This window comes from Geotrypetes seraphini, chromosome 1, assembly GCF_902459505.1.
Source record: "Geotrypetes seraphini chromosome 1, aGeoSer1.1, whole genome shotgun sequence".
Lineage (NCBI taxonomy): Eukaryota > Metazoa > Chordata > Amphibia > Gymnophiona > Dermophiidae > Geotrypetes > Geotrypetes seraphini.
Window position 1 is genome coordinate 341,116,412 of NC_047084.1, and position 15,468 is coordinate 341,131,879.

The following is a 15,468-nucleotide window of genomic DNA, read 5'->3' on the forward strand; positions in this document are numbered from 1 at the left end:
CCGTCTGCTTTCCTAAGGCGTACTATCCCATTTGTGTTTCTTTTCCTATCACTGATGTACCTGAAGAAGGATTTATCCCTTTTCTTAATGTCCTTTGCTAGATTCTCTTCTATCTGAAGCTTGGCCTCTCTGACTGCCGTTTTGACAGCTTTGGACTTGGCCAGATAGTCTTCTTTTACTGCTCCTCTTCCTGAATGTTTGTAGGAAACAAATGTTTTTTTCTTTTTCTTAACGAGGTCCGAGATTTCTGTAGTGAACCACTGGGGTCTGTTATTCCTCCGTCGTTTGCTTGTTGTTTTTATATAGCGATTTATTGCTTCATGTAGGGTAGATTTCAGGTTTGCCCATATAGCCTCTACATTATTGGTTTCGGCATGGTCTTGCAGTGCCCGATGGACGAAGTCTCCCATGCGTTTGAAGTCAGTGCCACGAAAATTTAGGACCTTTGTTGTTGTGGTCGATCTGGAGAAACCCTTCCTAAGGTTGAACCAAACCATGTTATGGTCGCTGGAGGCCAGTGTATCACCTACCGAAACTTCTGATACGCTGTCTCCGTTGGTGAGTACCAGGTCTAGTAACGCCTGGTTCCTAGTGGGCTCCAATACCAATTGTTTGAGCTGTGCACCCTTTATGGAGGTTAACAACCTTCTACTGCCGCTAGTTTGTGCGGTAAGTGCATTCCAATCTGTATCGGGCATATTAAAATCCCCTAACAGTACTGTGTCCAGTGTTCCCTCTAAGCGGGCGGGTGTTGTGAGCAAACTTTTTTCACCGTGAGCCAAAAATATCGGGCGCCAGCAAGTTATGAGCCAACTCGCCCGATTCTCCTCTCGCCGCCCTGCCATCTGCCGTACGCCTCTTCCGATTGTGCGCTGTGACGAGAAACGTGTGCGCTGCGATGTAATATTTTGTGCGCCAGCGCAGCTTAGCGGGAACACTGGTTCAAATGGTTTTATTTATTTCCCCAAATTTATTTTTGTTATATGCATTGAAAATATTTGATATTGCGTTTAAATCAAAATCTCAATAAACTTGAAACGAGTGCCCGTGAGATTGTGGGAGGGTTAAATACTCAAAACTTAGAAGTTTTTGCTACGCCAGCTTTCTGGTATCTTTACATACAGTGGCGTACCTAGCATATGTAACATCCGGGGCCCATCATTTTTTGGCACCCCCCCCCATCTGTAAGAAAAACATGATTTTTAGTAACAAACCACACGTCACACATGAGTACCTAGGAAAAGGCAGCATCTTACATATTGCAGTGAGCAGTACATCAATACACCCATTGTAAAACTAAACAAGCCAGACCAGCACAGATCAATCCTACACCGTCAATCCTAACAGAAAACACACAGAACACAGAAAACACCTTCGCCTAGTAAGGAATATGTAATCACAAACTAACCCCTCCCTCTTTTACAAAACTGTAGTGTGGATTTTAGCTACGGAGGTAACAGCTCTGATGCTCATAAAATTCTGAGCATCAGAGCTGCTACCACCAAGGCTGGTGCTAAAAACGCTTCACAGTTTTGTAAAAGGGGGGATAAAATAAAAATACATAGACAAAGGTTAAATTGAACCAGCAAGAAGCTGGACTCTGCATACAATGCTTCACAGAAACAGTGACACATGTCTCCTAAAGCAATAAATAAATAGAAATTTTTTTCTACCTTTGTCTTCTGTGGTTTCTCCTTTCCTCATCTTCTTGTAACTCTCTTCCTTCCATCCACTGTCTGCCGTCTCTCTTCCCCTATATGGCATCTTCTCTCCTTCTATGCCCCTTCCAGAAACTGTATGCCTCCCCCTTCCATCTCTCCTTTCACCCCATTGGTCTGGCATCTCTCTCCTCGCCTTCCCTCTCCCACACCTCTCCTCATAGTCTGGTATCTCCCCTTCCCTGATTCTCTGGCATCTCTCTCCTTTCCTTTTCTTCCATCTTTCGCTCCCCCTCCATGCTCTCACATCTCCCCCTTCCTTTTCCCTTAGACTGGCATACCTTCCTCCTACGCTCCAAGCCCTGGCATCTCCTTTAATTCCCTCCCTCATCTTCCTTCTCCCTCCAGCTGGGTACCGCAACACTCTTCCCTGCAGCTCTGCACTTCCCCACAATTGCCATGCTTCGGTTCCTCTTCTTCCTTCCTTCCTCCCCCCCCCCTCCCCCACGGGACCCTGCGGCACCATCAACTCTTACTCCCTCTAATGTCGGCCCTGCAGCTCCAGACTTCCTCGCACCTTCTCCCCTCCCCCTTTGGATCGCTATTATTTTAAATGTTATAGCCGCGGAGCTGTATCCATCAGTGGAGATGTCTAACCTCGGCCTGCCCCGGAACTCTTACTGCAGCAGCCGCCCGTCTAGGCAGGAACAGGAAGTCACTGTTGCAGTAAGAGTTCCGGGGCAGGCCGAGGTTAGACATCTCCACTGATGGATACAGCTCCGCGGCTATAACATTTAAAATAATAGCGATCCAAAGGGGGAGGGGAGAAGGTGCGAGGAAGTCTGGAGCTGCAGGGCCGACATTAGAGGGAGTAAGAGTTGATGGTGCCGCAGGGTCCCGCGGGGGGGGAGGAAGGAAGGAAGAAGAGGAACCGAAGCATGGCAATTGTGGGGAAGTGCAATCCCCCCAATGCGTCCCCTTACCTTACCTCCCCTTACCTTTGCGACGCGTGTGTGCGCTGTGAAGAGAAACTTGTGCGCTGCGATGTAATATTTTGTGCGCGAGCGCAGGCCAGCGCAGCTTAGCGGGAACACTGACTCTGTGTCCCCACGCAAGGTGATGTTTTCAATGTCTTCGATTATCCTTGTCTACCTGTTGTCTCGGAGGTCTGTAAATCACACCAAGATACAGGCATTTTTCATTTCCTCTAGCCAGGTTCACCCAGAGGGATTCCCCGGTATACTTGACATCTGTGATTATGGTAGTTTTGATGTCTTCTCTAGTGTATAGAGCTACCCCTCCTCCTAACTTGCCCTCCCTGTCTCGACGGAGTAAGTTGTAACCCGGTATAACCATATCCCACCCGTGTGAGTCCGTGAACCAAGTTTCGGATATCGCCACCACGTCTAGGTCGGCGTTCATTATTTCCGTCTCTAAATCTAGAATTTTATTGCCCAAACTGTGTGCATTGACGTACATAGCTCTCCATACCTTATGTTTGCTAAGTCCCTGTACAGAGTTTCCCGCCTGAGTTAGTGTGACCCCTGATGTATTGTTTACAGTGTGTGCACTTACCTCAGACTCAGAGTGGCGACTCACCTCCTCAGGATAGTTACTTACTGCTCCAGAGAATGAACGGATACCCTCCCCCAACTTACCTAGTTTAAAGCCCTTCGAAGTAGGCGGGCTAGTCGACGTCCGAAGACGTTCTTACCTCTTCTGGTCAGGTGGAGTCCGTCTGGTCCCTGAAGTCCCTGCAGTGCATCTCCATGGTCCAGAAATCCAAAGTTCATCTCCCTGCACCATCCATGTAGCCACTCGTTAGTCCTCTGGATACGCTCCTCCCGGGCTCTACCCTTACCTCTTACCGGGAGGATTGATGAGAAGACCACCTGCGCTCCCAACTGCCTCAGCTTCTCACCCAGGGCTCCAAAGTCTTTGGGTATGGTCTCCGGGGTGTTCCTGGCAGTGTCATTCGTCCCAACGTGGATGAGAAGCATGGGGAAGTGGTCCTGTGGTTTGAGAAGTCTATCTAGACAGGTGGTGACATCTCGGATTCTGGCCCCAGGCAGACAGCAAACCTCCCTTGATTGTATATCCGGTCTGCAAATTGGTCCCTCGGTGCCCCTTAACATGGAATCCCCAATGACCACCACCCTGCGTTTCTTTGAGGGGAGCTGTTCAGTCGTCCCTGGGACTGGGATCATGTGTTGGACGTCTTCCTGTTCCTCAACTGCAATCCCTTCCTGTAAGATCTGGAATCTGTTTCTCAGGGCGATTTGTGGGGTCGATGTAAAACTGCCCTGTTTGAGAGAAAAGGAAGAAGATGAAGAAGAAACTGAGAAAGGGGGGGGTCTCCTGTGCTTGCCTGTGGAGGAGGTTACCAGCTGCCAGGAGTCGGCGTCCCCAGCCATTTCCTGTACCCCAGTCGTTGGTCTCAAGGCTGAGGGTCTGGGTGTCACGAGGATGGATTTGTCCAGTGCCTGCTCGGAGATTTGGGACAGCTCCTGGACTACGCCGTCGATGAAGGCCTCATCCTCTCTGATGCTCCTCAATCGCCTCACCTCCTCCCTTAGGCTCAACAGTTCCTGTAATATGTCTCCTTCCAGCTGTCCCATCTCCTCTGTCTGTGTAGAGACAGAGGTGTATTGCTGGGGGGGGATGGCCTCAGTCTGCACACACGCCTCTGTCCACCGTCCCGGGTCATCCTCCGTCTGTACATAGGCCATAGCCATCCCCTGGATCCCTCCGGTGACTGGAACGCTGGTCTTGACTGCAGTCCTGGTGCCTCTCGTTCTCCCTGCCATTTCAAATTGTTATTTAGGTATGCCTGCCTGTTAGTTAGTTGAGAAAGCCTGCCTGTTAGTTAGTTTGTGAATTTGAGAGAAAAGTTTGCCTGTTTAAGAGCTTGAAAGAAAGGAAAAAGGCTGCCTGAGAGTTTGAAAGAGAAATCTGCTTGCTAGTTTGTTGGTTTGTTTCTATTGGTTGTCTGTGGTTTTGCTTACTGTTTGTTGTCCCCTGAGAGTTGTGATTTTGCTGGTGCTACTGTGCGTGCGGTTGAGTGTTTGTCTGGGGAGTGTGGTGTTCCCTGAAGCTTGTCTAGGTAACTGACTGATGTATTGCGATTTGGAACCCGCTGTGGGCAGCTTAGCTCCCTGGCTCCTTCTTAAGGCTCCTTCGCAAAGGCGCCCTCGCTAAGGCGAGCGCCTTTGCCGCTCGCCTTCGCCGCGCGCCGAACGGCTGCGCGCCGCGGTTCTCCTCCTTTTAAGGGGGAGTCCGGGCGCTCTGACTCGCTGGGGGGTGGGTGGAGCTTCTGACTCGCTGGGGGTGGGCGGAGCCTCCTCTCGCCGCTACCCCGCTCTGCCTGCCTTCGCCTGCTCTGTCCCTCGCGACCACGCTCTTACCAGCGTTTCTCCTCTCCCTCTCCTGCTGGTGCCTGCTTGAGCTGCTGCCTCCCCGACTCGGCCCGAGCAAGTTCCCTTGCGCCGCGGTTCTCCTCCTTTTGAGGGGGAGTCCGGGCGCTCTGACTCGCTGGGGGGTGGGTGGAGCTTCTGACTCGCTGGGGGTGGGCGGAGCCTCCTCTCGCCGCTACCCCGCTCTGCCTGCCTTCGCCTGCTCTGTCCCTCGCGACCACGCTCTTACCAGCGTTTCTCCTCTCCCTCTCCTGCTGGTGCCTGCTTGAGCTGCTGCCTCCCCGACAATTTTCACTGAGCAGATTACTTGAAATAAATTCTCACAAAGTGGTTAAACTTTGTCCTTTAGTGGAAATAAATTTAGACAACTGATGAGGCTCATAGAAAACATATCTATTCTCCTTATAAACCATTACACACTTACAGGGATACCGCAAAATGAAAGTAGCTCCTAACTGCACTACCTGAGATCTTAATAGGAGAAATTGTTTTCTTCTCTTCTGTGTGGGTCTAGATACATCCGGATAGATTCTTACTTTATAAGTCATAAAAAAAAAATCTCTATGCTTAAAAAACAATTTAAGCAACCATTTCCTATCAGAGTCAATAACAAACTGAACCAAGAGAGTAGCAGATACCTGGGCTTCAGTATCAGACATCTTCAGGAAATTAGTTAGGTCCAAACTATCTGCAGATAAATTCTGCTCATTGGGACTCTTTTTTTTATTCTCCTAGGCAAATAGTAAATTTTTGAAAGAGGTGGATATGAAGCCTCTGGTACTTTCAAAATCTCATTCAGGCATCTTTTAAACTTGAGCTGTAACTGAGAAAACTTTCAGAAAGTTTATGATCCTGAGATTACACCTTCTGATAGCATTTTCCAGCATTTCTTGTTTAAAGTGTAAACTCCCGCTGTCTTAACCCAAGTTAAGAATTGTGCTTCCAATACTTTCAATCTGGTCTCAGAGTCTACAGATTTATTTTCCAAAGTTGATGTTCTATTCTTTATTTCTAAATTCTCTGAGAGCACCATTGTGCAGCGAGAGGAAAGTTGCTGTATCTGACTGCCCAGAGAGTTGTAAATTAGAAATAGCTTCCCAAATAGTCTCCATATTAAAGACCTAGGGGAGCAATCTCTATTCTGGAACTCTCAGTAGAAATTAAGGTACCTGGAGCTACATTCATCAAAGAAACCGGCATAGCTCCACTTTGTGAGATTGTTTCAATTCCTCCACCGAATGTTCTGACAAATCCTGTCCCAAATTAAAAATGGACTTTCTGCTATGTTGTGTCAACAGGAGAGCATACTGGGCTGGTTCAGCCCTCAACGTAACCTCCGTAGCTACAGGATTAATTGGTGGACTCCGCTCTTCCGGAGATAGAGTGGTGCCTTCAAAGGAGTACTTGCACATCTCAGCCTGTGTGTTTCCTCCAGCCGAAGATCCCTCTGGTTGTTGTGTTCGGGAACTACACTCCACAAAGGTGTCCATTGGTCCAGTCAAAGAGGTTGATTCATCCGGGAATACCTGGATTTCTTATTTCCTTTTTACCATAGGTAAAAATGGAAAGGAAATTTCAGCGGCGTCTTAGTGAGAGTTTCAAGAAGTCATCTTAGGTAAGCTCCCCCCCCCCAAACACAAACCTCTTCTTAGTTAATTTAATGACGATGATTTCAGATCTGTAATTGAAATTCAGCTAGCATGTCAGGGTTCTGAGTTACATGTTACTGATTTTTTTAGACTTCAAACCCCGCCCCCCCCCCCCCGGCAAATACTTACTTTACTTTTGAACTTTTGAAGCTATCATTTTACATATTTATGAAATTATTTCACTGACCTTTGATGATTTTTTGACATTGATTTTTGTGGGGTTTTTCAAATACTTCTTTCCCTCCTGTTTATTCCACGATTGGATGCATGTCTTTACTTAATATTTATTTAATATTATTAATTAAATGTTCTAAATAATGATGTATTAATTAAATGTTCTAAATATTGATGTACTGGGCAGGATTTATTTAGACCTTCGAGTTTGGTGCTAGTCACCTATGAATTCATGCCTGGGGCTTTTTGGTCATTCACAGGGATAATTGAGCCCATACTGAAACCCCTTTATTTAATCTTGGAAATTTTAGTGCAACTGTCATCCTTGGACTGGGTTTAGAGGGAGAGCTTTACCAATTTTTCAGTAGAACTGATTTTTGTTTTAGACAGTTTGCCATATCGGCACAATATTGTGAGTACGAACTATGACTTACCAAACTTGTGTTAATGAGTTTACTCTGAACACAAACACGAAGACAATAAGGAGACATGTTACAGCATATATTTACGCCTCTCTTAACTCACACAAAAGTGATGTCAGCATGTTCAGAAAAGTTTGAGACACTTGCTTTTACGCTTGTACTGTACATTTGTGTCTTTTCAAGAACCAACAATAGTCTCCCATCATACTGGGATTAAACTTTCCCTGATATCTGCTTTCTATCACCTTGATATCTTGATGGAATCTTTCTCCACGCTCATCGATGACATCACCAAGATTGGGTGGGAAGAAGTTAAGGTGAGAATGTAAGATGTGCATTTTAAGAAGTGCATGTTAAGTGAAATTCTGGCACCCATTAGCTCAGCATAATTCTCTGATTTGTGATTACCAAGAAAATTCTGAACAACCAGCACAAATGCTTCCCATGCTGCTGATTCAACTGGGTTCAGCTTCTGTTTGAACGCATCATCAATGATCAGTTCACAGATTTTGGGTCCAACAAAAACACCTTCTTTGATTTTGGCTTCACTTTTCTCAAAATCAAACATACTTCTTAGATGCTGAAACGCATCAGTGTTTCTGTCCATCGCCTTCACAAAATTTTTCAGCAGACTGTGTTAATCCGGAATAGCAGACCGTGCAGCACATATGAGGTGCCCACACTTTGTCATGGTCGCCAACTTTACAACCAAAATAATGCTTATATGCACTTTGAAGTCTGTTGGAAAGATTCTTTTGCTGATCTTGTGTAGTAAATTGTCCGCCTACATGACATAAATTACCGGGATTGTTAACACAACCTCGTCTGTTCATAATAATTATAATATCTTAGACAAAAACAAACAAAATATAAAAATTCACAGTTAGAAAAAGCAGCACGATCACTTTTTATCATAAACTTTCAAATTACTGGTTTACACTATGTTTCAAGTTTCAAGTTTCAAGTTTATTGGTTTTTGATATACCGATCATAAAACAAATATCTGACCGGTTAACAATTTAAAAACAATTTGTTTAAAATAGGAGAATAAGAATTAGTTATTGATGTGTTGGGAAAGTTAGTGAAAACATATTAGACATATACAGACGGACGTGACTGTGAGGGAAAAAAGGGAAGGTAGGGAAAAGTTACATAATATAAGAGGAAATGAGATAGAGGGGGAGGATAGGACATAAAGGGAAAGGGTGCTTGGTAAAAGAGTTATGCGCTGGGATCGATGAGCTCTCCTAAAATGCAATATTTTGTTACAGAAACAGTAAAATACCAACATTTCATGGTAGTTTTGTTGACAAAAATGATAGAAACACAAACCGAAGCATAACTTAAAAACAGGATGTGATAGATAAAAACTGTTTTCAGATATAGTTGGCATGTGGCCCTTGTTAAAGTACAGGTGACAAAACTCTAGTAGCAAAATGCTTGTTGACCAGTGTTATCTAAGAACATGTTCACACAAAAAAGTATAAGGTTAGAGGAGATATGATAGAGATATTTAACATAAGAACATAAGAATTGCCGCTGCTGGGACAGACCGGTGGTCCATCGTGCCTAGCAGTCCGCTCATGAGGCGGCCCTTTGGTCAAAGACCAGCACCCTAACTGAGACTAGCTCTACCAGCGCACGTTCTTGTTCAGCAGAAACTTGTCTAACTTTGTCTTGAATAGCCTGTTTTCCCATATGACAGACTCTGGAAGAGCGTTCCAGTTTTCCACCACATTTTGAGTGAAGAAGAACTTCCTTACATTTGTACGGAATCTATCCCCTTTCAACTTTAGAGAGTGCCCTCTCGTTCTCCCTACCTTGGAGAGGGTGAACAACCTGTCCTTATCTACTAAGTCTATCCCCTTCAGCACCTTGAATGTTTCAATCATGTCCCCTCTCAATCTCCTCTATTTGAGGGAGAAGAGGCCCAGTTTCTCTAATCTTTCGCTGTACGGCAGCTCCTCCAACCCCTTAACCATCTTAGTCGCTCTTCTCTGGACCTTTTCGAGTACCGTGTCCTTCTTCATGTACGGCAACCAGTGCTGTACGCAGTACTCCAGGTGAGGGCATACCATGGTCTGGTAAAGCGGCATGATAACCTTCTCCGATCTTTTCGTGATCCATTTCTTTATCATTCCTAGCATTCTGTTTGCCGTTTTCTCCGCCGCCACCCATTGCATGGACGGCTTCATCGACTTGTCAATCAGAACTCCCTATGTAATGTAAATGTGCATGAGTCGAGTCTTTTTCATTTGAAAGGAAACTCTGCAATAAGAGGGCATAGGATAAAGTTAAGAGGTGAAAGGCTCCAGAGTAATCTAAGGAAATACTTTTATACAGAAAGGGTGGTAGATGCATGGAACAGTCTCCCAGTAGAGGTGGTGGAGACAGAGACTGTGTCTGAATTTAGAAGGGCCTGGGATAGGCACGTGGGATCTCTCAGAGAGAGAAAGAGATAATGGTTACTGAGGATGGGCAGGCTACATGGGCCATTTGGCCTTTATCTGCCATCATAAGAACATAAGATTTGCTGCTGCTGGATCAGACCGGTGGTCCATCGTGCCCAGCAGTCTGCTCATGCGGCAGCCCTTAGGTCAAAGACCAGTGCCCTATTTGAGTCTAGCCTTACCTGCGTACGTTCTGGTTTTCTTGAATCCCTGGAGGGTGCTTTCCCCTTTAACAGCCACTGGAAGAGCGTTCCAGATTTCTACCACTCTCTGGGTGAAGAAGAACTTCCTTACGTTTGTACGGAATCTATCCCCTCTCATTCTCTCCACCTTGGAGAGGGTGAACAATCTCTCTTTCTCTACTAAGTCAATACTTTTCAATATCTTGAATGTTTCGATCATGTCCCCCTCAGTCTCCTCTTTTCAAGGGAGAATAGGCCCAGTTTCTCCAGCCTCTCGTATGGCAACTCCTCCAGTCCCTTAACCATTTTTGTCACTCTTCTCTGGACCCTTTCGAATAATACTGTGCCTTTCTTCATATATGGCGACCAGTGTTGGATGCAGTATTCCATGTGGGGTTCACCATGGCCCGGTATAACAACATGACAACCCTCTCAGATCTGTTTGTAATCCCCTTCTTAATCATTCCTAGTATTCTGTTTGCCCTTTTCGCCACCTCCGCACATTGCGTGGACGGCTTCATTGACTTGTCTACCAGTATTTCCAAGTTTCTTTCCTGGGGGCTCTCTCCGAGTACAGAACTGGACATCCTGTATTTGTGCATATAATTTTTGTTACAGACATGCATCACCTTGCACTTCTCCATGTTGAACCTCATTTGCCATTTTGCGGCCCATTCCTCAAGTGTGTTTGTCTCATTGTAGGTTTTCGCAATCCTTCGGTGTTCTCACTTTCCTGAATAACTTGTATCGTCCACAAATTTAATCACCTTGCTCATCGTACCAATTTCCAAGTCATTTATAAATATGTTGAAGAGCACGAACCCGAGCACCGAACCCTGCGACACTCCACTCGTGACGCTTTTTCAGTCCAAGTATTGTCCATTTACCCCCCACTCTCTGTTTCCTATCCATCAGCCAGTTTTTAATCCACTTATTTCACCCTTGATTCCTTGGTTTGCAATTTTTCAAAGTAGTCATTCATGCGGGACCTTGTCGAATGCCTTCTGAAAATCCAGATATAAAATGTTGCACCCTTGTCTATCTGCCTGTTTACTCCCTCGAAGTAAGTTTGTCAAGCAAGATCTTCCTTTGCTGAAGTCTTGCTGGATGGTCCTCATCAGATTGTCAAGGTGATCAATGATGCAGTCCTTTATCAGCGCCTTTACCATCTTTCCCGGTGTCGAAGTCAGATTCACTGGTCTGTAGTTTCCCGGATCTCCCCTTGAACCTTTCTTAAAGATTGGGTGTAACATTCGCCACTTTCCAGTCTTCCGGAATCTTTCCTGATTTGAACAGATTGGCTATCAGTTGAAGCAGTTCAGCTATAGCCCCTTTCAGTTCCTTGATTACCCTCGGGTGGATGCCGTCCAGTCCCGGGATTTATAATTTTAAGCCTATCAATCTGCCTGCATACCTCTTCTAGACTGACCATCGACCCTGTCAGTTTCCCGTCTTCATTTCCTGCATATATCCCGTCGGCTTCTGGTATATTGGATATTTACCTCTTAGGGAAATACAGACACAAAAAATGTGTTCAGTTTGTCGGTGATGGCTTTGTCCTCCTTTAGTACTCCCTTTATTCCATGATCATCTGATGGCCTCACTGCTTCCTGCGCGGGTTGTTTTCCCGGATAATTGAAGTCACCCATGATAACTCAGTTGCCCCCTCTTGCATTCGTGTTTAATCTCGTCCGTCATTTCTCCATCAGTCTCTTTGGACTGCCTTGGAGGTCAGTAGTAGCTACCGATCTTCGTATCCATTCCATTTGTTCCCGGTATTTTGGCCCAGAGAGACTCTACCATATTGTTAGTTTCCAGCATGTTCTCTCTGGTAGACTCAATTCCCTCTTTTATGTGTTGGGCAATACTCCCACCTTTTTGTCCTACTGTGTCTGCGGTATAGCTTGTATCCTGATAGCACAGTGTCCCAGACGTTGTCCTCGTTCCACCATGTTTCTGTGATGCAGATGATGTCTAGGTTATCTTTTCGTGTGATAGCTTCCAATTCCCCCATTTTATTCCTTAGGCTCCTTGCATTTGTGTACATACACTTAAGTTTGCAATCTGTTACTTTCTTGCATTTCCTTCCCCCTTCTGTATCCCTTGTTTCTGTCCCTTTTGATCCATTGGGATTTCTATCTTGCCTATGATCATGTTTCTATGTAGACAAACTGTGTAGAAAAACATTCAAATATAGGTTTTGAAAAGAGTGATTTGGACATTTTAGCAAAAAAAACCAAACAAACAACAACCCCAACCAAATGCCACTTTATTCCATTTTTTTGATGTTTTTCTCTTTTAAAAATAAGCTCCATTGTGGAATTAGAAAAGGTTCAAAAAATAACAACCAAAATGATATATGGGATGAAACCTCCCTCATATGAGGAAAGGCTAAAGAGGTTAGGGCTTTTCAGCTTGGAAGAGACAGCTGAGAGGGAACTATGATTGTAGTGTATACAAATCTTAGTGGTGTAGAATGGGTAGAAGTGAACTGATTTTTTACTCTTTCAAAACATACAAAGACTACGGGATACTCAATAAAGTTACATGGAAATACTTTTAAAACAAGTAGGAGGAAATATTTTTTTACTCATTCAGTGGCATAACTAGGGTAGTTGGCACCCGGCATTGCTGCGCTGTGTGCCTCCTGCTCTTCCCCACCACGCTGTGCACCCCCATTGCTCTTTCCCGCCGTGCTGTGTGTCCCTCTGCTCTTTCCCGCTTGAGCACCTGCCAGCACCCCTGCATACCTCTTGAAATGTTCGCCGACATAAGCATCTTCCATCAGGTGCTTGCGCCGGCCATGGATTCCTTCTGATGTCATGTCCTGGTCCCGTGACTAGGAAGTGACGTCGGTAGAGGCTGGTATGAGTGGCGGGTGGAAGATGCTGCTGGAGACAGCAAATATTTAAGGAGGTAGGCTTGGGGAGGAGGAGAGGTGCCGCTACAAGCGCCTCCAAGAAGACGGTGCCCGAGGCTGTCTGCCCCCCCCCACTCCTGCACTACACCACTGCACTTGTTGAATAGCTATGGAATTTGTTGCCAGAGGATGTGGTAACAGCAGTTAGAATATTTGGGTTTTAAAAAAAGGTTTGGACAAGTTTCTGGAAGTAAAGTCCATAGTCTGCTAAACATGGGAGAAACCACTGTTTGCCCTGGGATTGGTAGTGACATCACTCCTGGTCAAGAAGTGACATCAGAGGGAAAGCCTAGGCCAGCGCGGGTAGCAGTTTGAAGATGCTGCTCACGCTAAAGAGGTATGGGGGAGAAGGAACAGCACTTGTGCTTTGGGGGCGGGAAGGAGTGGGGGGATGGAGAAGAGGGTTAGAATAGAATAAGATTATTTATAGAGGTACTGCTTTCCTGTCTAAGGGTGCTGATAAGATACTGATCCCAGGCCTATCCCTCAGCCAGTAACATTATCTTTATCTTTTTTTTTTTAATAAAAGAATTATAGGAAGTCATATCCACCTCTCTGTACAGGTTACATTCCTTCAAGATTGAACACTGGTTTCACAACCAGGGCAATTGGCAATTTGTTAACATACCAATCGCATATAGGCAGTTCTAGGGGATGCCACAATATCATGCCACTATGCTAATAGCCTGTGTTTTTTTTTATTATAATGGCCTCAACATAGTCACATTTATTATTATAACAAACCAACAATCCAGCCACACTGCTAATTAACAACACTTTACTGCATAATTTCAACCTTAAGTCTTCCCCTTCCTCTTCCCCATAGAGATATGCAACACCCACACCCATAGCATTTGATATAATTCTGATATAAAATATGCATACTTGGTCTTGGCCTTTCTTTGCCATTTTCAGAACAGACCATGGAAGTCTGCCCAGTGCTTGCCTTATTTACTAAATACTGTGGAGTTGCTGTTGCAGCCCATCCTGATTTTCTTTGCCATTTCCCAATATATGACACTTTTCCCTTTGACCCACTCCTCCTGCCCATCATAAAACATCAGCCATGAGAACATATAAGTTTTGTTTTGATTTCATCCTCTTTAATATATGGATCCTCTGTGTTTATCTAACACATTATTGAATTCCATCACTTTATCTCATCCACTTCCCAAAGGAAGCTATTATAGACTTCCACCACCTTCTCTGTGAAGAGGTATTTCCTGATATTACTCCTAAGTCTATCACTATGCCATCTCAGTTCATGTCCTCTAGTTCTACCACTTTCTCATCTTTGACCTTTTAAGTATTTGAACATGTATATCATCTCCCCTATCTTTCCTTTCCTCTGAGGTATAAAGATTCAGGTCTTTAAGTCTTTTCTCATATGCTTTTTGATGCAAACCCCATACCATTTTTGTTTTCCTTCTCATAACCACTTCAAATCTTTTTATGTTTTTAGCAAGATACAGCCTCCAAAATTGTGTATATTATTCCAGGTGGGGCCTCACTAATGACTTTTACAGGGGCATTAACACTTTACTAGCCTTCTGGCTGTGGCCACAGCCCACCACACACTATAACCCCCAAGGACCCTCCTTTTGCCTCTGTTCGCCAATTGACTGCCAGAGGTGGAGCAATGTGCAGAGCTGGGTGGAGATAAGGGCAGGTCAGGTGGAGTGTTGGGTGGGGCAGGGTAGCTGGGGGCTGACCCTAAATTTCCCATTGGGTTGGTTGGCTCTCTTGGCAGCTCTGTGAGGAGGGTTGGAGTGTTTTGCCACAAACTGTTTGAAAGTCTTTTGAACATACACTACTCCATTATTGTGTAATGTTTTGCTAGTGGGGATTGCTTCTGTCCCTTGGTTAGAGAGTTTTTTTGACCCCATATTCATAAACACACACATGAACCACTATTATTTAATTCTTCCTTCATTCCATTTATTATGATCCATAAAAACAAAGATAATTTGAGTCCTTGGTTATATTGTGCTTCATGTTTTGTTTGAAATGTTGAGATGGAGCTCTAGAATATGTTTTAGCTTTTGAGTGGTTGCCTCTGCATTTTTTCCTTCCCTAATTTTAGTCAGTGGTTGGATTTGCTGCTATAGATCCTTGCTCACTTGATTGGGTTTATGAGATTACTGAAAACCTGTTCTTTTCCTTACAGGTAGTCCTGCGATGACCCATAGAAATCTGACTTCCTCCAGCCTGAATGATATATCTGATAAACCTGATAAAGACCAGGTAAGATTTGTTTTGGTGTTGTGAAGACATGTAGACCTTGAACATTTTTAAATGATTATTGAAAAAAAAAATTGGAAGAAGGAAGACGTATAGGTGATGCATTGTTAAAATAGAGCTTTCCATTTGCAAGTTCTATAATTGACAAATTGCAAGAAACATTTTTCACCATCTCTGTGAGCTTGGTGAAGGTTTCACTGGAATGTCCACTCAAAGTTCTACTCATATTTAGTGCGGGTTGATCATGAATACATTCAGGGTCTGTTTAAAGGCAGGGATCTCAAAGTCCTTCCTTGAGGGCCGCAATCCAGTCGGGTTTTCAGGATTTCCCCAATGAATATGCATTGAAAGCAGTGCAT

The 15,468-nt window shown here is 44.7% G+C and overlaps 1 protein-coding gene across 7 annotated transcripts in view; it reads left to right on the forward strand.

The window, feature by feature from the left end:
* SLC4A4 (solute carrier family 4 member 4) overlaps positions 1 to 15,468 on the forward strand; it is a 534,858-nt gene that overhangs the window by 323,418 nt on the left and 195,972 nt on the right. For all 7 annotated transcript variants that reach the window (XM_033961203.1, XM_033961239.1, XM_033961185.1 and 4 more), the window contains one exon: positions 15,036 to 15,112. In XM_033961203.1, coding sequence (XP_033817094.1) covers positions 15,036 to 15,112 — 77 coding nt within the window. The remainder of the gene's footprint in view (positions 1 to 15,035; positions 15,113 to 15,468) is intronic.